The sequence below is a fragment of the Perognathus longimembris genome, chromosome 3 (genome assembly GCF_023159225.1).
Source record: "Perognathus longimembris pacificus isolate PPM17 chromosome 3, ASM2315922v1, whole genome shotgun sequence".
Classification (NCBI taxonomy): domain Eukaryota; kingdom Metazoa; phylum Chordata; class Mammalia; order Rodentia; family Heteromyidae; genus Perognathus; species Perognathus longimembris.
In genome coordinates, this window is record NC_063163.1 from 90,787,389 (window position 1) to 90,810,173 (window position 22,785).

At 44.2% G+C, this 22,785-nt stretch overlaps 1 protein-coding gene and 1 non-coding gene across 6 annotated transcripts in view; both read right to left on the bottom strand.

Moving 5' to 3' along the window:
- The window catches only part of Golga3 (golgin A3), a 55,334-nt gene that overhangs the window by 20,316 nt on the left and 12,233 nt on the right, over positions 1 to 22,785 (bottom strand). For all 5 annotated transcript variants that reach the window (XR_007210489.1, XM_048343211.1, XM_048343213.1 and 2 more), the window contains exons 7-18: positions 17,046 to 17,352; positions 13,609 to 13,811; positions 12,107 to 12,244; positions 11,730 to 11,891; positions 10,961 to 11,329; positions 7,814 to 7,891; positions 6,788 to 7,051; positions 5,876 to 5,970; positions 3,655 to 3,871; positions 1,955 to 2,098; positions 1,049 to 1,246; positions 83 to 199 (exon numbers count right to left, since the gene is read on the bottom strand). Coding sequence is in view for 4 of the 5 variants with exons in the window: in XM_048343211.1 (XP_048199168.1) it covers positions 83 to 199; positions 1,049 to 1,246; positions 1,955 to 2,098; positions 3,655 to 3,871; positions 5,876 to 5,970; positions 6,788 to 7,051; positions 7,814 to 7,891; positions 10,961 to 11,329; positions 11,730 to 11,891; positions 12,107 to 12,244; positions 13,609 to 13,811; positions 17,046 to 17,352 (2,292 nt within the window). In the remaining variant the exon portion in view is untranslated. The remainder of the gene's footprint in view (positions 1 to 82; positions 200 to 1,048; positions 1,247 to 1,954; positions 2,099 to 3,654; positions 3,872 to 5,875; positions 5,971 to 6,787; positions 7,052 to 7,813; positions 7,892 to 10,960; positions 11,330 to 11,729; positions 11,892 to 12,106; positions 12,245 to 13,608; positions 13,812 to 17,045; positions 17,353 to 22,785) is intronic.
- LOC125349780 lies at positions 20,660 to 20,789 on the bottom strand. The gene has a single exon (XR_007210592.1). It is a non-coding gene; the product is annotated as a small nucleolar RNA SNORA31 (small nucleolar RNA).

Genomic DNA, 22,785 nt, shown 5'->3' on the forward strand with positions numbered 1-22,785 from the left:
AAGACCATGTAACTTTGTAGACACTGAAATGTCTGCCAGAAGGATCTATGAATCTGAAGCTAACTGGAAGCTTGTCACACACCTGTTCTTTGAGGTTGTTTACTTCCATCTTTTCTTTCTCTAACGAGGCTTGTAAGGCCTGGACAAGCTGCTTCATTTGGCGATCCTCTTCTTCTTTGCGCAACAAAACTGCCTGCACCTAGATGGCATTGCAAAAGGATAAATAAGGAAAGAAAACTCCTTAGATCGCATGGCACAGTGTAAGGTCTCCTACAGCCAGCACTCCTCCAGAAAGACCACCCTCAGGAGCCCAGCAGGTCAACACAGGTCACAGTGAAGAGAAGTCCATCTCTTGGGAACACTACTAAAAAAGCAGAAGTCTGAGCTCACAGGACTATTCACACTGTCACATTTAATAAGATAGATGAGAATCAAAACACACATACACACAAATCCTAAATTACAAACACAAGGCAAGGTGGCACAATAAGAATGAAAGTGGTAGGAACTAGGGCAAAATGTAAGTTACTCAAGTCTCTAATGACTGGACATTTTAAGGCTGAGGTGCAATGTAGCCCTTCGATTATCATTGTGAAGTCTTCTCTAAGTGCCAGCTTCTTCCTCAGTCTACATGGTGGCTGTGGAATCTAAGAAGCTAAGAGTCTGCCAGTAATATTATGGGCAGGGTTCAAATCCTAGTTCTGAACCATGTGAGGACTTCAAGTAACAACCACTGCACAATTCATTGCTAAAACTAGAGGACAGTCCATCTTGCTCTTCCAGGAGCCCACTATGCAAAATGAAATAAGTAACACAGCACTCTGACTCTACAACTGACAGAAGCTCTGGTTTTACATGCAGAGCTCAGCTCTACCCTACAGCTGAAAGATCATGGTTTGTGAATTAAATACATTCCTAGAGCCTCTGCTTCCTCTTTGTAGTGGAGTGTTGTGTTCTCTTGAAGGTAACTGAGATGACTGGATATGGTGAGACACAGAATGTGTGTGGGGCTACACAATTCTCCCTCTGTTCCTGGAAATCTGGGTACCTGGAGATTCAGCTGCACCAGATCAGCCTCCCTCTTGGCTAATGCTGTCTCCAGTATGCTGTTGTGCTCCCGTAAAGCTGCATTGGACTGCCCAAGGCCTGTGAGCTTCCCTCTCTCATGTTCTAACTCAAGAGCCAGCTTCTTATTTGACTCTTCAAGGCGCTTTATCTTCTTTCTGAAGCCTCTGGATTCTTGAAGCTAAAACATACCAAAAGCAAACTGTCAAGTTACATGCTCTGCTGGATGGAATTATCATTCTCACCAGAAACAAGGTATTTTTCAACAAGAAACAGCTTAGAATACTAAATCCTTTTGAATACTAAAACAATGAAAACTGCTCTCCTTGATTTTTGATGTAGGAAGCTGTAGCAGCTGAGTACAGGCTGCTCTCCTGGGACCAGAGGAGCATTGGTCCAGGAACTGCTTCTTGTCTAGGCCACACCAACCAAACGTGTTGGCATGGAGCTTGGCTAGTATCACCAACACACATTTCAGGATAGGACAGAGATGGCCGAAGAAGCATGCTGACTCAAAGGGATTGACAGTCTCCCAGGACTCTGACAAGGGGTTGAAGTGGGCCAAGACACAGGCCAGGGTCAATGGCAAGAGCTCAGGCTGACAATGTCAAGATGAGATTAGCACTGTCTGAAGCGATAGCTGCCTCGGCTATCTCTGAATGTTGAGTTCCTCAAGTTGTGTTTCTTATTTTCAATCAAAGTACTCTAACTGGGGAATCCCAGGATTCACACTGATTACCCTAAGATTCATCCAAGTAACCATCCACAATTGTCATGGTTGTTGTCCTCACTAGAGCAAAAGCAATCATCTCCTTCAACAATAATCAGAAGATAATCAAGCACCAAGCAGCAGTGCACATGGCACTGCATGGCAACATGCAGGTGTTACCTCATCTTCCAGCTCCAAAACCTTCTCACGAGACTCCTCCAACTCCTGGCTAGTCATTGCTATCACTTCCTGAAGCTCCTTCTCCAGCAGCATCTTGCTTTGGCCAACACTCTGAAGCTCCACCTCCAAGGCCTGGATCTTCTCCTGACAGCCAGGATAATAAATTTGATCACTGTTGACAAACTCTTGCACCCCTTGACTCTTGGCAGAAAGCTCTGTGGCCCCACTACATTCTTTTTGTTTGCCTGTCAATTTTTTTTTTTGTTTGTGCGTGTGTGTGAGTCAGTCCTGGGGCTTGAACTCAGGGCCTGGACACTGTCCCTGAGCTGCTTTTGCTCAAGGCTCGCACTCTCCCACTTGAGCCACAGTGCCACATCTGGCCTTTTCTAAAAGTATTTGTGGTACTGAGGAATTGAACCCAGGAAACAAGCACTCTACCACTAAGCCACCTTCCCAGTCCTCTAGTTTTTTTTTGTTGTTGTTGTTTTTAAATTTAATTTACTTATTAATTGAACTTTTTTTGCCAGTCCTGGGGCTTGGACTCAGGGCCTGAGCACTGTCCCTGGCTTCTTCTTGCTCAAGGCTAGCACTCTGCCACTTGAGCCACAGCGCCACTTCTGGCCATTTTCTATAAAATGTGGTGCTGGGGAACCGAACCCAGGGCCTCATGTATACGAGGCAAGCACTCTTGCCACTAGGCCATATCTCCAGCCCGAACACAAATTTTTTGACAAGGTGTTGTGCAAAAAGGGTACAGTTACATAGTAGGGCAGTGTGTACATTTCTTGTGATATCTTACGCCCTGTTTTTCTATCCCTTCTCAAGGTCAGGTAGACATATATACAATACACAATGTACCAAGAACATATACAGTATCCACATGGCCACGCCCAAGAAAGTTCGCCTAGGGCTTTAAATGTAATGTCGATATTAGACAATATGTTGACAGTAGTCTAATATGAACATACATACATAGCTTTTGAGCTATTGTATTCCCCTGAGAGGTCAATTTTTGACCTTTATATGTTGAGTAATTGTTTGGTTTTAGTTACATACTGTTGGGTCCCAGTCCTCTAGTTTTGTTTTTGACACAGTTAGATGATCTAGTCTGGCTTTAAACTTAAGAACTTCTTGCCTCAGTCTGAGTGCTAGGACTACAGGCATTAAAGGCACATTTTCATTTTAATTTCTGAGTATTCTAGCTTCTTAGTTTCTTTTTTCTTTTTTGGGGAGGCTCCTGGAAAAAACAAGGCTCATGCCATAGATTATGAGAGCCACAAGATGCTGCACAAAAGTCCCTAATAGTATATACTAAACACTTAAGTGATTTCCCTCTTTTAAAAACCCTTTTACAGCTGGCTGCTGGTGGCTTACACCTGTGGCCCTAGCTACTCAGAAGGCTGAGATCTGAGGATTGCAGTTCAAAATGAGCTGGGGCAGGAAAGTTCATGAGACTTTTATCTCCAATTAACCACCAGAAAACTGGAAGTGGAGCTGTGGCTCAAGTTGGCAAAGTGCTAGCCTTGAACAAAAATGCTAAAAGACAGTGCCCAGGCCCTGAATTCAAGACCCACAACCAACAAAAAAGAAAAGAAAGAACTCTTCTACAGGTCTTAGGGGGAAAAATGTTAAGAAAACATCCCTTCCCTACATTTGGAGTCTTTAGGACTCTGATGGGGACAGATGTAGTGTTTACCTACCTGTAGAGTGGGGTCATTGCCACCAATTGCTCTCTGGGCTCTAAGCTGGCTTAGCTCTGTGTCCGCAGCCTCCTTGGCAGCCAAGGCCTCTTGCAGCCGGCGGCTAAGAATGCTCACAGCATTCTCATAGGCCTTGTGCTTTGTCTTCATCTCCTTCTGGGCACTAGTCAGGTCTGAGCCTAATCGCTTCATTTTTTGCTTCTGTTCTGTGATGGCCCTGGGACACAATAAAAGATACAGAGAAGCTGGGTGTGGGTGGCGCACACGTGTAATCCTAGCTACTCAGAAGGCTGAGATCTGAGGATCATGGTTCAAAGCCAGCCCAAGCAGGAAAAGCCCTGAGACTCTTTAATTAACCACCAGAAAACCGGAAGTGGTGCTCTGGCTCAAGTGGTACAGCATTAGCATTGAGCTGAAAGACAGCACCCAGGCACAGAGTTCAAGCTCCACAGGCAAAAAAAAAGATGTAGAGAAAGAAAAGTGAGCCAACCTTCATTGCAACCACCCTACTTCCTGGCATGTAGCATACCAAATATATCAAGTACAGGGTCTACTTCACTTTCCAGAGTTGGACAACGCCTTGGACCTTATGCCCTGAAGAGGATTCCTCATGTCAACATCACTGCTTAGAACCTAGCTGCTCTTACAGAAGATGTAAGAAAGCACGATCCTGCCCTAGTATGGCTGCTGCTAGGTGAAAGGACAACTTTCCTTGCCAAGCCAAAAACAAGAAGAGCTACACGAGTTCACTGAGTCATATCCTCCACCCCCATCGGACCTTCCTCCTTAGAGTGGTTTAAAAGTAATCCTTGCGAGGGCTGGGGATATAGCCTAGGGGCAAGAGTGCCTGCCTCGGATACACGAGGCCCTAGGTTCGATTCCCCAGCACCACATATACAGAAAACGGCCAGAAGCGGCGCTGTGGCTCAAGTGGCAGAGTGCTAGCCTTGAGCGGGAAGAAGCCAGGGACAGTGCTCAGGCCCTGAGTCCAAGGCCCAGGACTGGCCAAAAAAAAAAGTAATCCTTGTGAGGGTAGAATTGGTCCACTCCTACCAAATAGAAACATCCCCCAAATTCTTTCTGAAGATCAACAACAAATTCAACAGTCAAGTGAAGTAAAAAGGTCCTAAAAGAGCAGGTGCAGGGGCTGGGAATAGGGCCTAGTGGCAAGAGTGGTTGCCTCGTATATATGAAGCCCTGGGTTCGATTCCCCAGCACCACATATATAGAGAATGGCCAGAAGTGGCGCTGTGGCTCAAGTGGCCAAGTGCTAGCCTTCAGTAAAAAGAAGCCAGGGACAGTGCTTAGGACTGGCAAAAAAAAAAGAAAAAGAGCAGGTGCAGTAGTACATGATTGTAATTCCAGCACTCAGAGGGTGAAGTAGCAAGATTAGAAGTTCAAGGCCTGCCTAAAATGGGGAGATTTATTTATTTATTTGTCTTTTCTTTTTTGGTACTGGGGATCGAACCCGGGACGTTGCACTTGCTAGGCAAGCGCTTTGCCACTGAGCTACATCCCAGCCCAAATGGGGAGATTTAAAGTAGGCTCACTCCTGTAATCCTAGCTACTCAGGAGGCTGAGACCTGGAGGAAAGTTATGGTTCAAGGCCAGATTAGGCAAAAAACTCCATAAAATTCTAATGTACAATTAACCAGCAAAAGACCAGACTGGAAATGTGGCCAAAGTGATAGAGTACCAGCTATGAGCAAAAAAAGCCAAACAAGAACAAGAGGCCTTAAGTTCAAGCCCAGTAATGGCAAATGAATTAATTTCAAAAAAGTTAAAGGAAACTGGGCACCAGTGGCTCACATCTGTAATCCTAGCTACTCAGGAGGATGAGATCTGAGGATCACAATTTGAAGCCAGCCCTAAGAAAAGTCTGTCAGACTCTTATCTCCAATTAACCAACAGAAAAGTGGAAGTGATGTTGTGGCTCAGTGTTAGAGCACCTAGCCCTCAGGGACAGCACTCAGGCCCTGAGTTCAAGCTCTATGACCAACAAAAAAGAAAAGAAGAGAAAAAGGAAAAGCAACTGCCAAGTCATTCTGGAACTTAGATTTAGAACTTAATACTCCAGGGTACCTTTTCATAGGCCTGAGGTCAGTTTAGGCAGCACAGTCACACAGAAGTCTAACCATGTACTCTCATGGGACTGGCTCTTAACTGCTCTCAGCAGAGTTGGTACCCATCACTGGTGAATGTATGCTGCTCCCAGACTTACTTCTTGGCCTCTTGATTTAGCTCTTCTATTTGTTTCTTTAGTACTTCATTGGTCTCGGTAAGGGCAACCATCTGCTCTCTGTCAAACTGCAAAGACTTCAAAAGAAGGAAAGCACATGATAAGCCTAAAGCCACTTATACAGACTTTTGCCATAGAGTACTCTCACCTTGGCTTTCTGCCAGGCAATAACTTTGTGGCAATTTAACTAAAATGCTGGCTGGCTCCCAAGAGCCCATCACAAGGGTGGTACCTACAACAGCACCTCAACTGTCCTATATCAGGTGGCATCACAGCCTGTACTTACCTGTTTGTCCTATTAACAGCAGCTCCAGAGGGACTTTTTCTATTTCAAAAAGCTCTGCCAGCTTGGCGCTGGTGGCTCAAGCCTGTTCTCCTAGCTACTTAGGAGGCTGAAATCTGAGGATCTCGGTCCAAAGCCAGCAAGGGCAGGAAAGGCTGTGAGACTTTTTTTTTCCTTCCTGGGGCTTGGACTCAGGGCCTGAGCACTGTCCCTGGCTTCTTTTTGCTCAAGGCTAGCACTCTACCTCTTGAACCACAGTGCCACTTCCAACTTTTTCTGTTTATGTGGTGTTGAGGAATCTAACCAGGGCTTCGTGCATGCTAGGCAAGCACTCTACCAATAAGCCACATTCCCAGCCCTAGGCCGCGAGACTCTTAACCTCTAGAGAAAGCCAGAAATGGTGCTGTGGCTCAAGTGGTAAGAGCATTAGCCTTGAGCTGAAGAGCTCCAGGACAGTGCCCAGGCCCAAAGTTCAACCCTCACAACTGACAAAAAAAAAAAAAAAGCTCTCCCAATCGGTGCCCATTCCACCCAAACCCATACAGTAAGCCCAATGTATACTCAGGTGAACCTTTACTTCTCAGTAGAATCCACCAGCCCATTCTACTGACCTGCAGCTGTGTCTCCATCTCATCTCGCTCCTTCTGTACTGACAGAAGATGCTTCTCAAGATCTGCCATTTGCTGGTGAACCAGGGAGATTTCTTTTTGCATGTGTGAGTGCTCCACTTCAATAGCTTTCTTCTCCCCATGCAGCTTGATTAGCTCCTGTCTCAGTTCCTTCATCTCTGAATCTAGCCGCTTCTTTGTGGATTTGAGCTCACTGATGAGCTGGTCTTTGGTGGTAGTATCCCGCCGGTAGGCCTCCACCATTACCTGCCATACAAAATAAAAGATATAAGCCAGCATGCAAGTGGGGTTTCCGCTAGGGAACAAGATAGCCTTAAGAAAATGTTTAGCTAGGGGTGTGGCCCAAGTGGTAGTGTGTTTTCCTTCAAAACACAAGACCCTGAGTTCAAACCTCAGTATTCCCAGAAAAATATAATTTAAAAAATGTTTACCAAGGCTGGTGGTGCAGCTCAAGAAACACAACACCTGCCTTGTGAGCCCAAACTCCTGAGTTCAAAGCCCAGTACTAAAAAAGAAGTTTCCCATTTATTTAGGGCATAACTTTTGTCTTTTTAGGGAAGGGGTGACATTGTCCAAAAAGAAATGTATTCCCAGCCGGGTGTAAGTGGATCATGCCTGTAATCCTAGCTACTCAGGAGGCAGAGATTTCAGGATTATAGTTCAAAGCCAATCCAGATAGAATACTCCCCATGAGACTCTTATCTCCAATTAACCACTCAAATACCAGAAGTGGAACTGTGGCTCAAAATGGTAGGGCACTAGCCTTGAGCAAAATAGCTCAGGGACAGTGTCAAGGCCCTGAGTTCAGCCTCATGACTGACAAAACAAAATGTGTTCATCACTTATGTAATGGGAATCCCTCTCTACATCACCTTTATAATAATAAAAAATGAATTACTTTTAAGCAAAGACATGAATGTTTCCTTCCTCCTAATTTTGTTCTACAGATGCAAAGATGACTGTGAAAATCTGTGTCTGACAGTTGTTTTACACACTCACGCCTCTTACCTTTTGCTGAAGAAACTGCTCCTTTACCTTCTGCATCTGCTTCCTCAGTGAGGCTGCCTCCTGCTCCAAGTGCTCCACCTATGGGAGTTTCACAAAAAAGATGCCTGAGGGCTCAAGGCCTGTACTCAGTGGCATTCCCTATGAGCCAGATGACTACATCTCACCAAGGAGAGCTTGCAACCAGACCCAGACTGATGACCCGAGAACTACTTAGGCAGGGTACATCACCAGCATCTTCCCCTTTGCCATGAAAACAAGTGCCAGGAGCTCATACCTGTAATTGTAGCTATTCAAGAGGCTGAGCTCCTCTGAAGATCAGGGTTCAAAGCCAATCTGGGCAAAAAAGTCTATGAGATTACATCTCCAATTAACCTGCTGAACTGGAGGCTCGAGTAGTACAGTACCAGCAATAGCAAAAGAAAAAAAAAAAAAGGAAGCAGTAGCAGCTAAATATAAACAAGGCCTGCTGGGTGCCAGTGTCTCATGCCTGTAATACTAGATACTCAGGAAGCTGAAATCTGAAGATTACAGTTCAAAGCCAGCATGGGCAGGAAAATCTGTGAAACTCTTATCTCCACTAAACGACCAAAAAAGGTGAAAGTGGTTCAAGTGGTAGAACATTAGCACCCAGGCCCTGAGTTCAAGCTCTAGGACTGGCACAAAAAAGAAAAGAAAAAAAAAGAGTGCAAGGCTTTCATTTCAAGACCTGGTATTGTTGTGTATGTCTGTACACACACACACACACACACACACACACACACACACACAGAGAGAGAGAGAGAGAGAGAGAGAAGGCAAAACATAAGAAGCAGGGAGGTAAAAGAAAGGCCAGGTAGAGGATGTGTCTGCAATCCTTTTTGAAATAGCCAACAAAAGAATACCCACCTTCAGTTTTACAGGCTATATGTCTGCTACAGATTTTGAGCTCTTGTAGTACAAAAAGGACTACACAAAGCAACAATCAGAATGGGTTCCAGTGATACTTGCCTTAGAAAACTTTGCACTCTTGCCACCCAAAGCCTGTCAGAGATCAGCCACTTGGATTCTTGCAGGACACACACTTTTAGCCACAGACTGAGCTAGTGTGCCCATGGAAATCCCAAGGAATCTATTTAGGAATATGGTTTATGTATGTGAAATGATACTTTGGCAGAGTAAAAGGGTATTTCTTGCCCTGCTTCTGAGGATTGAACTTGGGTACATGCTAGGCAAAAGTACTACCTGAGCCATACTCCAAGTCCCAACCAGAAAAAAAACATGGTTTTAAGGCTGGGTTCTAAGGTCTCACTCCTATAATCCTAGCTACTTAGGAGGCTGAGACCTGGAGGATCACAGTTTGAAGCCAGCCCAGGCAGGAAAGTCTACAAAACTAGTCCTCGAGGCTCCATCTCCAATTATCCAGCAAAAAGCTGGGCTGGAGGTGTCTCAAGTGGTACACCACCAGCCATGAACAGGCAAGCCTTAGCAACACAACACAGGTACTCTGATGGCACCTGCATGCATGGAGGGTACAGGTCCATGTTACATGACAGACATCCAGACATGCTGTCATGTGACAGCATTCATAAGTACCAGTGAAGCATGTTCACTACATGACAGCCACAACACTCATCTGCAGTTGTTGACTTAAGATGTACAGTGGTCAGAGTGCTATCTACAGTCACTGTTTCAGAAATGGGAAGAGTCTTTTCAGGGTCAAGGCTTTCTATGTTCAAGTGATTCCTCCTGTGAGACCAAAGCACATTCCTTACAAATGTCAATGATCTCTTGAGCTGTTAGGAAAGGAGCCATTCTTCCTTAAGAATGCAGGTAAGGATCAAGGTGTTGTTCTATACAAGTCCTTCATCCTCTTCAACTACTTTGTCACCTGCCCCTATCTTTGGAGGAGTTCCACAGAAAGGACAATAGCATGAATTAGGCCAGAGGAAGGCAATGTTGGCAAACTTCAGACCCCTACTTGGGCAGCACTGTCTCAGAAATGTGTGAGGACGTGTACCCATGACCAGTACCTCTACAGGCCAGTGTCTGAGAGGTATTTCTATTTCCCCATTAGGCTGCTTCTGATCCTCAAAGGCAGGCAACAGAATTCAGAGATAAGAAGGCAGCTTTATAATACGATAGGAACATAATGCCACTATGCTCCACCTTCTTACAGAGAAATAGTCACAATTCAAGGACACAGACAAGTAGCTTTCCTTGTTAATAACAACATAGTAAAATCTCAGTACAATAAATATTGTCCTTCTAGCCAATGTAACAGGCAATAAAGAACTCTAATGGAGCCAGGTTGATAGTGGCTCATGCCTGTTAGTGTAGCTATTCAGGAAGCAGAGGTATGGGAAATGATACTCAAAGTCAACCACAATGCTGCTATCTCTAATTAACGACAAAAAAGCTCGAAGTGGAGCTGTGGCTCCATTGGTAGAACACTAGCCCTGAGCAAAAAATCTTAAGGTCAATGAATGCCCAGGCCTGAGTTCAAGCCCTAGAACCAGCACACACAGAAAGGGTATGAAATATTTTTCTACCAAGGGCCATTTGGGTATTTATAACATCACTGGAAGGCCATACAAAATTATCAATATAGGCAGACAGCACATGAGAAGCATACAAGAATTGTATGTGTTTGTCCTGTAATGTACCAAATGATTTCACAGGCCTTACAGCATGTAGGCTGGAAATTCCACACACCTGTATGCCCACTCTTGTATCCCACCCCCCCACCATGGGAAATGACCAGCGCTCCCTCTAATATTTGGTCTTTACAAAGTACAGTTTAAAGGCACAATCATTCCTTGATATTAATTCCACCTCTGCCACACCCTTTATTACATGTCTGCCTACAACTGACATGTGCCAATATAGCACACTACAGGCCCATGCTAAGGCTAATGCTGGTCACGTGCCCCATTCTGTGCAGTGTCTCATAATCTCTACAGGTAGAGGAAAGAAAATCAAGTTTCCTGCAGGGATTTAAGCTGAGATATACATCTTCAGGAAATATTTTCAAAATCCCAAACAAAAATTTTTCAGGGTCAGGACACAGTATAGGTTGTTGGGATCCCTGCCTTACTGCACCACCCCTCAGTTTAGTCATACTTCTAAAAAGGAATCAAATGATCACAACACAACAGCGGACTACTTTACCTGGCTAGACTTGATGGCCAGCTCTTGTTTCAATTGCTCTAAAAGACCTGAAGTCTCGTCAGTGTCTTCTTCTAAGCGCCTTGCTCCTCTGTCAAGTTCATCCTTGTCATTCTTGGCTGCCTGCAGAGCCACCTCCAAGACAATCTTCTCATTCTGCAGGAAGCGAATTGTGTCCTCCTTAGAGGCAGCATCTCCCTGCAGCTCCTCCAGCCTTGCCTGCAACTCCTCATAATGTGTCTGCAGGTCATCGAGGGACTGCCCTTTGGCCTGCAGAGCCTCCTGTGTTGAGGTGAGCTGCTTTATCAGATCTAGGTGTTCCTTCTGCACTGCTGCAAGTTGCTGGTCTCGCTGGTGCAGCGTCAACTTCACCTGGAAACAGAGGACAAACTCAACTGGTTACCTTCAACTTAGCTGCAAGAATCAACTTTTTCCCTGTTCAGGATTAATTTTTTTAGGGGGACAGTAATGAGATTTGAACTCAGGGCTTTGTTCTTGCTAAGCAGAAACTCTACCACTTGACCTATGCTCCTAACCTGATTTAAATAATTTTGAAGGACTCCTCAGAGGATCTTTTTTTCCTAGTGAAGAACAACATGAACAGAAGTAAATCCATGGCTAGGCTGATATGGTAGCAGCCTGATTCTTCAAACACATTCCAACACAAATATGCACTTCTAATATGGCTTGACACATTGCTATGCAGCCATCTGTGTGCAGATCTGGGAAGGCCTCTGTGAGTCTGGGTTCCAGAGTGGCTGCAGCTACTTACCTGTTCCAAATGCTTTTCCAAAGATGCTGCTGAATCTGCCAACTTCTGCAGCTGCTCCCGCTCCCCTTCAAACTCTTCCAGCCTCCTCTGGAGGTCTTCCTCCACCATTGTCTTTGCCTCCCGAATCTGCACAAAAGCTGCTTCCTGATCCAACATGTCAGCCTAGGCCCAGGAAATAATATTTTTTAAAAAGCAAGAAAATCTAATCTAATTGTCACATGTATATATTTTTATCATTATACACATACATATGTATATAAAGAAAGACATGTTTATATTTAGTTATCTGTATGGCAGTTATGAATAGGTAAATATATGTCTTAATTTGCTAGCAGGACCCAAAGCCAGATAAAAATGAGCATTGCCACAGGCCTCACCTCAATGCTCTGGAGCTGGACGGCTATGCGCTCCTTCTCCTTTATGGATCTGTGCTGCGTTTCTGTGAGTTGGTGGGACAGGGACACGTTTTCAAGCTTCAGGTGCTCCAGCAGGCCAGCCTGGGTCATCTGTCCAACCTTCAAAGACAGACCCATGAGATAAAAAGCTGCTTGACATTAGACAAAAAATTCAGACCAGACCATCCTAAGACTCTTGGATGAGGGTCTCTAAGACAACTGTCAGCTGCCCCTTTCCTTTTCTTCCACAGCAGAGACAGCCCCTGCCTTCCTTATTGCCGCATTGGACTTCCCACACAGGACCAACTGCCCACCACAAGACAGCCCTCGAACTTGGGAAATCAGTTCTGCATACCTAAGAAGTGAAGGCTAGGTACCCAGAAGTCAGGTCATCATACCTGAGATTATGCACTTCTGGTCAGAACCTACATAGGAATTCTCATCAAAGGTGTACTTCTAAGACAGATGCCGGTTGCTCATATCTGTAATCCTAGCTACTCAGGAAGCTGAGCTCTGGGGATCACAGTTCAAAGTCAGCCTGTGCAGTAAAGTCCATGAACCTCTTATCTCCAATTAACCACCAAAAACTGGGAAGTGATGCTGTGGCTCAAAATGGTAGAGCACTAGCCTTGAACAAAAAGACCTCAGGGACAGCACCCAGGCCCTGAGTTCAAGCACCATGACTGGGGAAAACAAAAAACTTCTGAACTTCCCAGAGAAGAAGACATATCTAAAGGTATTCTTTAATGTAACCAGTCAGGCACTGAGCTTTGGCACAAAGTGCTTTCAAGCCTACTCCTTCTTCCAAAAGCACACAGGCTGTTGCTGACAAGGCAGAGGTAAAGTACATACACCAAAGGATACATACGCTAACATGCTCCCACACAGGCAGAAGTAAAGGCTGACATAGTCTGCATCCACTAACAAAGTGAATAGGAAAAAGAAAAACATGGGAAGTGGTGACTATACAGTCTTAAGTGTAAGCAGCTAAAGCTGTAGGGAAGAGAATGCCTGTCATACTCCAACCCATAAGAGAACTGGGAGAGGATCCAGAGGAGGAAGACTAGGATAAGAAGGCACCCACAACCTAATAGATGTGGACTTGAGGGCTGGGGTTAAACAATGAAAGTTACCCTGTGGACAAGGGACAAGACTAACTAGTAGAGGCAGGGCATGAGACAGTCCAGAGCAAGGTTCTGTTCAATGTTCTGTTTTATTTTGTTTTGGCAGTCTTGGGTTTGAACTCAGGGCTTCACATTTGCTACAGTAGGCACTTTATCACTTGTGTCACACCACCAGCAAGGACATCTCAAAACACTGAAGCAGAATCTAGAAGGCTCCTGTGTCAGGTCCTGTGGAGGCTCTTACAAGACAGTTTGGATTATACTGGTGGTTGGTAGACATTAAAGGAAAACATATCTATGATATCTAAGCCAGAAACACCTGTACATGCCATCTCCCTGAATGGAGTCCATAGGCCATACCTGGATATGAGCTACTTCGCCCTGCAGCCTGACCCGGGCCTCCTGGGCCAAGGCAAGCTGTTCCTGGTACCACTGCCGGGCATGGTGCAGAGAAGCAATTTCAGCCTGTGATGCCTGAAGCTTGCTGGTCAGTGTCGTGCGCTCCAGCTGCACTTGCTGGAGTTGGCTCTGTAGGGCTGTCATCTGCTGCCGAAGGTCGTGCACTGAAAGTGAGCAAGCACAGCCAGCTCAGACTAACCAGCACCAACAGGAGAGCCACAGCTCTGTGTGGACGTCTGACCCAAAGTCAGGCTCTGCAGAGAGCAAGAAGTACAGTTGATGCTGGCTGTCCATAGTGGTCATGTTCTAAAAGTTACCACAAACCTGGCAGTGACAGACATGGAACCATTGCTTCTGGGGAAATACATGTGTGGGTTCCTAGAAGCCCCTTGACAAATCACTTCCAACAATGGATCAACACATAACCTTCATTTATGTGTTGCTCTATTTAAAGATACCTTACTTAAATTTTCATTTATTAACATGAGCTCCATCAGAAGTTCTGTAAGCCAGCCACTGTGCCTGAGCAGTTTCTCTAACAAATACATCTTTCAGCAAACAGCTCACAGCCTACTCACACTTCAGAACAAAGTGGCTGGGGTCACTAAACAGCAAAACCATGCCTAAAATGCAAAAAAATTAAAGTGTGACACAAAAGAGACAACATTCTTGAGCTGAGGATAGAACCTGAGAGCAAGCAAGGGAATACAGTATCTCCTTATTCCTTAGCTGGGAGTTTGTGCATTGAAAAACTTACATTTCTAGCCACCCTGCACATGTCCAAGAATAATAATGAAAAGTGATGACTATCAATATGGGGGTTACAAATAAAATTTAAATGAGTAGTCCTATGCAGTTATGAATTTGTGTTCACAAGATTTGCATGGGCACATGATTCTTGTTTCAACCTCTAATGATGTTTATCAGCCATAAATAAACTCAGCAAAGGGCACAGCATGGCTGATTCTATACTAGCTTACCACATGGTCAATCTTAGCCTAAGTAGGGCAGGATGGAAGGAGTGTAAGACAGAAAGGACATTACTGACAATCCAAATCACAGTACAAATAAGTCAGGCAGGTTTTAATTTAAAATTACTGCCCCTAGATTTAGGTAAGTATTCCTTTTGAATATATTTTCCAACTTTCTCCCTTTTTGCCCCCTGTGATACAGCAAATTAATCCCAGGGTCTTGTGTATTATGCTTAGGCAAGCAATCTACCATTCAACTACACACTCATTTGCCCTGATTAGCCTACAACTTGCAATATTACTGCCTCCCAAGTAGCTAAAATTACCAGTGTCCATCATCATGCCTGGGTCAAAGAAATTATTATTATTATTATTTTGTGTGTGTGTGTGTGTTGGTACTGTAGCTTAAACTCAGGGCCAGGGCCCTCTCCCTTGACTTTGTGGCTCAAGGAGGGGCAATCTACCACTTGAGTCACACCTCTACTAGGGTTTTTGTGGAGTTTTTTTTGCCAGTCCTAGGGCTTGAACTCAGGGCCTAGATACTGTTCCTGAGCTTCTTTGCTCAAGGCTAGGGCTCTACCACTTGAGCCACAGCATCACTTTGGGCTTTTTCTGTTTATGTGGTACTAAGGAATGGAATCCAGGGCTTCATGCATGCTAGGCAAGCCCTCTACCACTAAGCTACATTCCCAGCCTACTTCTAGATTTTTGCTGGTTAACTGGACATAAGTGTCTCACAGACTTTTCTGTCTGAGCCTGCTTGAACTATGATCCTCAGATCTTAGTCTCCTAAGTAGCTAGGATTATAGGCATCAACCATCCAGCTCAAAAAACTTTAAAGAAAAAATTGATGAGTAGGATAGTTTAAGGAGGTTCATGATGGACATCGGTGGCTCATGTCTGTATTCCTACCTAATCAGGAGGCTGAGATCTGAGGATAGTGGTTCGAAGCCAGCCTGGACAGGAAAATCTGTGAGACTCCTATCTCCAATAAACTATTCAGAAAAAGCCTGAAGTGGTGCTATGGCTCAAGTGGTAGAGCACTAGCCTTCAGAAAAAGCTTAGGGATAGCACCAAGGCCCTGAGTTCAAATTCCAGGACCAGCAAAAAAAAAAAAAAAAAAAAAGGTTCAAGACTCTTTATCTACAGTACTTCAAAAGGCCAAGTGGTGGGCTGGGGATATGGCCTAGTGGCAAGAGTGCCTGCCTCATATACATGAGGCCCTGGGTTCGATTCCCCAGCACCACATATACAGAAAATGGCCAGAAGTGGTGCTGTGGCTCAAGTGGCACAGTGCTGGCCTTGAGCAAAAAGAAGCCAGGGACAGTGCTCAGGCCCAGAGTCCAAGCCCCAGGACTGGCCAAAAATAAAAAATAGGGGCTGGGGATATAGCCTAGTGGCAAGAGTGCCTGCCTCGGATACACGAGGCCCTAGGTTCGATTCCCCAGCACCACATATGCAGAAAACGGCCAGAAGCGGCGCTGTGGCTCAAGTGGCAGAGTGCTAGCCTTGAGCAAAAAGAAGCCAGGGACAGTGCTCAGGCCCTGAGTCCAAGGCCCAGGACTGGCAAAATAAATAAATAAATAAATAAATAAAAAAATAAATAAAAAATAAAAAAATAAAAACAAAAGGCCAAGTGGTTAAATTTCAAAAAGACAGGAGGGATTCCTGCATGATTTGGCATTCAAATCGCACAAGGCAGACAGAAGCAGAGGTTAAGCTCACCCAAATCTAGGTCATTTCTGCTGCCTGAAAAGTACTGGTCTAGTGAGTCCTTGCAACCAACCCTTAGAGACATGAAACTATCTTGGAGTTCAGAAACCTTTGAATTTTAATTTTCCTAAGGCATTGGGTATCATTAAATGCTTCAAGTCTGAGAAATTAATAACAAAATAATATTTTATTGCAGAGGGATCACTCTGTTCTGGTCTAAGAACTGAGCTTCTGGGACAAAAGCTCATCACTCTAGGTGATCAGATCTGAAGCCCAGCCTCATAGCCCCAACTGAGATGAAAGGACATGCAGACGGGTACTGGTTCCAGTGGAAACTGAGGGCAGAAGGTCTCTGTGCATAACCAGCTGTCACAATCCCCTGCTATTTTCGTGTTGCTCTTAAGTATGTTAGACAGAATCTGGAATAAGCAGGCATCTCAACTCCCCTAAATAACACTGGACTTCTGAGGCAGAATGAGTGAAAAGAATGGCTAACTATCCAAAGCCAATTTCTAAGACCTTAATTCATCCTTTGACATAGTCACACAAAAATGTACATACAGAAGCCCATAATTTCAATTAAAAATTGCATTTACTATGGCAAAGCAGAGACCCTATGTGGAAATTATGTGCTCACATGACACTATGGCTTCATCTGTATGACAGACCCTTTATGTCAGGCTCCAGCAGAAGAGCTCAGGGTGTAGGCCTCACCTGTGTTGTCCTTGCTAAGGATATTTCTCTGCATGTCCTCCACTTTGGCCATCAGTCTCTGGTACTGTTCCTCTGCCACCTGCAGGTCATTGTTTGAAGATGCCAGGCTGGCATTTTTGGCTTCCAACATATTCTGCAGGTCGGTCATGGCCTGCTCCAGATCCCAACAAGACTGCTTTAAAGTGTCCACTTCAGAACTGAGAGAATCTTGTTTCTGCTGGCTACTATGGCTGTGTTCCACCTGTGCCTGCAGTCGTGTGCTCAGAGCAGCAAGCTGGGCCTGCAGCTCAGCCTTCTCTTTAAGTGCCTGAAAATAACCCCAAACAATAACTCCTTTCAGAATAAGAACTCCAACAAGACTGTTGAAACATACCAAAAAAAAAAAAAAAGGTAAAAGTCTTACATTGAAACACTATTTCCCCCAAACTACCCAGTTACTGGATAATGACAGTTACCCTTTAAAAAACATAATTTTCCAATAGGCCCAAGAGGTCAGAGGGATGAGTATAGTCTGGGCTAGCACTGGATACAACCATGTTGAAGAAGACAGAAGTCAATATTCAATATGTTGGGAAGCAGGGTCTGGGAATGTAGCTTAGTGGTAGAGTAAGGCTTGCCTAGCATGCATGAAGCCTTGGTTTTGATTCCTTACTACCACATAAACAGAAAAAACTAGAAGTAGAGCTGTGGCTCAAGTGGTAGAGTGCTAGCCTTGAGCAAAAGAAACTCTGGGACAGTGCCCAGAACTTGAGTTCAAGCCTGACCAAAAAAAAAAAAAAAATGGTAGAAAACCATTGGTTCAAAAATAAAAGTTGCAAAGGAGCTGAAGAGAGACTTCACAGGAGAAGAGATAAAAATGGCAAAGAAACATATGAGGAAATGTTCAACATCCCTGGCAATAAAGGAAATGCAAATAAAAACAACCCTGAGATACCACCTCACTCCAGTTAGAATGGCCTATACTCTAACACAGGCAACAACAAATGCTGGAGGGAATGCAGGAAAAGTAGAACCCTTCTCCACTGTTGGTGGGAGTGCAAATTAGTATAACCACTTTGGAGAACAGTATGGAGGTTCCTCAAAAAGCTCAGTATAGACATACCCTATGACCCAGTCATACCACTCGTAGGCATCTATCCTGAACAACAGGTCTCAGGATATCATAAAGACATCTGCACATCCATGTTTATCGCTGCACAATTCACAATAGCCAAAATATGGAAACAACCCAGATGCCCCACTACAGATGAATGGATACAAAAAATGTGGTATCTATACACAATGGAATACTACATAGCGATTAGAAATGATAAAATATTGGTATTCGCAGGGAAATGATCAAAACTTGAACAAATAATGTTGAGTGAGACAAGCCTAGAACACAGAGAACAAAGGGGCATGGCCTCCTTGATATAGGACTGTATGGGGTGTGTGTGTCAGTAGAGACCAGATCTGCAAAACAACAAACTTCTTTTCAAATGGTATTTCCACAGGTTTGGGTCAGCAACCTTACATTATGTATCTAAAACCAAACAACTATTAAACATAAAAAGGTCTAAAATAGACCTATCAGTGTATCACAACAGCTCAACAGCTATGTACACATGATCATTTAAGATGAGGATAAGCAAACAGATCCCTGGTGGGTGAAGCAGTGGGACTGGGAATGGTCAGAAATAAATACAAGTTTTATGATTCTGAAAAAAAAAAAACTCCAAGAGAAGGACACAGGAGGATTCTATTGTTGTCATTATATGTAATGTTCTAGGTGTTCTAGGTGGCATACCCTATGTGGTTACTGTAGATGATTTTGGTACACTGGATATTGTATATATGCCTACCTGATCTAAGGAAGGGAAAGAAATGTACTCACTGGGGGCTGGGGATATAGCCTAGTGGCAAGAGTGCTTGCCTTGTATACACGAGGCCCTGGGTTCAATTCCCCAGCACCACATATAAGGAAAACGGCCAGAAGTGGTGCTGTGGCTCCAGTAGCAGAGTGCTAGCCTTGAGCAAAAAGAAGCCAGGGACAGTGCTCAGGCCCTGAGCCCAAGGCCCAGGACTGGCAAAAAAAAAAAAAAAGAAGAAAAGAAAAGAAAAGAAATGTACTCACTGCCTTATTATGTAACTGTACACCTTTTGCCCAATACTTTGTCAACAAAATTTAATAAAATTTAAAAAATAATAAAACCACAAAAAAGTTGCATGCTTACATACACATACATACTTTAAAGAAACCAGACATGCTGAGGGATTCCTAAGAGAGAAAAAGAAGCTAGACTCATATTTTGAAGAAAATGGGCAAAAAACATCTTCAGGGAAATAATGTTGCTGCTGTAAAATGAAGTTCCCATGGGATTGAGCCACAGACACAATATACAGGATTGGCCCTGAGTGACCACAGCAGCTCTGTCCATAGAACAGAGTGGGAAAAGAGAGACAGGCTGTAGGAGCTATAAAGACTTGCCAAAACAAGAAGACAAGTGAGGGCTAGAGTTTAGCTCAGTGGTAGAGTGCCTACCTAGCTGAAGAAAGCCCTGGGTTCAAATTTCCAACCACAATAAAAATGAGTGAAGGGCAAGAGCAAGTTCTATTCACCCAGCAGCACATTCTGGTCACCCAGGTCTATCTAGAAGTACCTATGGGAATCCTAAATTCACACACTAAAGAAAACTAGCTGTTAAGAGAACCAATTTAACAAAGAGAACAAATAGCTAATGGTATCAAGTTAACTGTGTAAATTCTACAGATATTGGCTTCCAGAGAAAGAGAGAGAGATTGCAGAAGGAAAGCAGCTATGACAATCTAGATCTAGGCTTTGACATGACTCAAATCCAAACCAGGAAGATAAGAAGACAGAAAAGAAAGCGAGGCAGGTGCCAGTGGCTCACACCTGGAATCCTAGCTACTCAGTATGCTGAGATCTGAGGATTGTGGTTTAAAGCCAGTTGGGGCAGAAAAGTCCTCAAGAGACTCTTAACTCCAGCTAACCACTCAAAAACTGAAAGTGGCACTGTGGCTTAAAGTGGCAGAACACTTGCCTTGAGCAAAAGTTCAGTTGGGGGGCTGGGAATATGGCCTAGTGGCAAGAGTGCTTGCCTCCTACACATGAAGCTCTCGGTTCGATTCCCCAGCACCACATATATGGAAAACGGCCAGAAGTGGCGCTGTGGCTCAAGTGGCAGAGTGCTAGCCTTGAGCGGGAAGAAGCCAGGGACAGTGCTCAGGCCCTGAGTCCAAGGCCCAGGACTGGCCAAAAAAAAAAAAAAAAAGTTCAGTTGGTAGAGTACTTGCCTGGTTTTCACTAAGTTTTGGGTTTGATCCTCAGCACACACACACACACACACACACACACACACACACACACACACACACACAATTACTGAGTACTGAAAAAAAATCCTCTGTTCATTCTAATAATGAAAAGAAAAATGGAGGAGAATGGAAGTCTTTTGTGATGATTAGTATATGATATGAAAGATGTGTACAATGAAAATTACCTTTTTTTTGGTGGTACAGGGTTTGAACTAAGGGCCTCACACTTGCTAGGCAGGTGCTCCATCACCTAAGTCATAAAATAGCCCCCCAAATTACTCTTTTTTAAAAAAAAAAAAAGATGTATTCCTCAATTCAATCTGGGCTGCCACAAAGACAGACAGAAACCTCGGGAATTATTTTCTTTTGCATCCTAGTGCAAACCAAAAGAACAACAGCAAACTCTTCAAGGTATATCAGTGGATGCAGCCCAAAATTACTCTTGAAATCACTGAAAGTGTGTCGTGACTAAGGACAACTTTGTACAAAGAAGCCCTATTAAAACATGACATCTGGACTTAACAAACCATGTCAGTCTCACCATGTATGGCTTCAATCATCACCCTAACACTGTAGTACATATTGATGGCTTCAACTATCAGGCCTCTTAGTGTTTGTGTGTATGTTTTCTTTCACACAAAGAATATAATTGAATTATACTGAATTGGCTTACTAACAGTTGACAAAAAGATAAAAATCTACTTGTTTGCTAGTGATAAAAGTATACATAAGGGGCTGGGGATATAGCCTAGTGGCAAGAGTGCCTGCCTCGGATACACGAGGCCCTAGGTTCGATTCCCCAGCACCACATATACAGAAAACGGCCAGAAGCGGCGCTGTGGCTCAAGAGGCAGAGTGCTAGCCTTGAGCGGGAAGAAGCCAGGGACAGTGCTCAGGCCCTGAGTCCAAGGCCCAGGACTGGCCAAAAAAAAAAAAAAAAGTATACATAAATCAGGCACTAATGGCTCATGCCTGTATTCCTAGCTAGTCAGGAAGCTGAGATCTGAGGATTGTGGCTTGAAGCCAGCTCAGGCAGGAAAATGTGTGAAACTCTTTATTTTTGTCGGTTGTGGGACTTGAACTCTGGGTCTGGGTGCTGTCCCTGAGCTCTTCAGTTCAACAACAATGCTCTACCACTTGGGGACTCACAGCCTTTCCCAGGCTGGCTTTGAACCCTGATCCTCAGATCTCAGCCTCCTGAGTAGCTAGGATTACAGGCGTGCACCACCAGCAGCGGCATGTGTGAGACTCTTATCTCCAATTAGCTACCAGAAAACTAGAAATGGTGCTGTGACTCAAAGTGGTAGAGTGCTAGCCTTGAGTGAAAAAGGTCAGGGACAGCTTCCAGGCCTTGAGTTCAAGCCAGGACCCACAAAAAAAAAAAGTATATACAAAGACAGGCACTGGTGACTCACACCTATAATCATAGCTACTCAGGAGGCTGAGATCCAAGAGTCAAGGTTTGGAGTCAGCCTAGGCAGATAAATGCTTGAGATTCTTATCTCTAATTAACCAGTAAAAAGTCAGAACTGAAGGTATGGCTCAGTGGTTGTTCACCAGCTATGAGCAAAAAAGCTCAGGGAGAACAAGACACCCTAAGTTCAAGCCCCTATACCAGCACACATGCATAAAGCACATACAACAAAATGACAAAGCTTAAAAGGGACTAAAATAATGTTTTTAAACAAATGCTATTTGGATATAGGAAAATTAATACCAGAAAAAGTAGAACTTACTACAAAAGGCATAACAGGGGTCAAGAGAGCTGGGAATGTGGCTTAGCGGTAGAGTGCTTACCTAGTATGAATGAAACCCTGGGTTTGATTCCTCAGTACCACATAAACAGAAAAGGCCAGAAGTGGTGCTGTGGCTCAAGTGGTAGAGCACTAGCCCTGAGCACAGAGAGGCCCAGGGACAGACCCCAGGCCCTGAGTTCAAGCCCCAGCACCAGCAAAAAAAGAATCAAGAGGACATTTTTGCCATTCCAGAAAATGACACAATCCATCAAAATTTTACCATTCCAGAGCCAGGCTTGTAGGTGACTATAGCACTTAGGAGACTGAGGCAGGAGGACTGTGAATTTGAAGCCAGCCTGGACCACTCAGCAAAATCATGCCAAAAGAAAGTACGAGAAGAAGAAAAGGGAACAAGAGAAAAGAAAGGAAAGAAGGGAGGAAGGGAAGGAGGGAAAGATTACAAATACCTAACATCTAGAAAATGTTCTGGGAAAATCCAGATGGTGACTCAGAAAAGGACTCAGCCTCACATGATCACAGCAGAAATTAGCACAACACTGTGTAGCCCAACACTCAAGCAGATAAAACATAAAATGGTCTATCATGGCCAGGGCTGATATGGCTTACTATTGAAGGTATCTGTAAAACTTTATATCTAGCAAAGAGGAATCATATATTCTTTCCAAAGA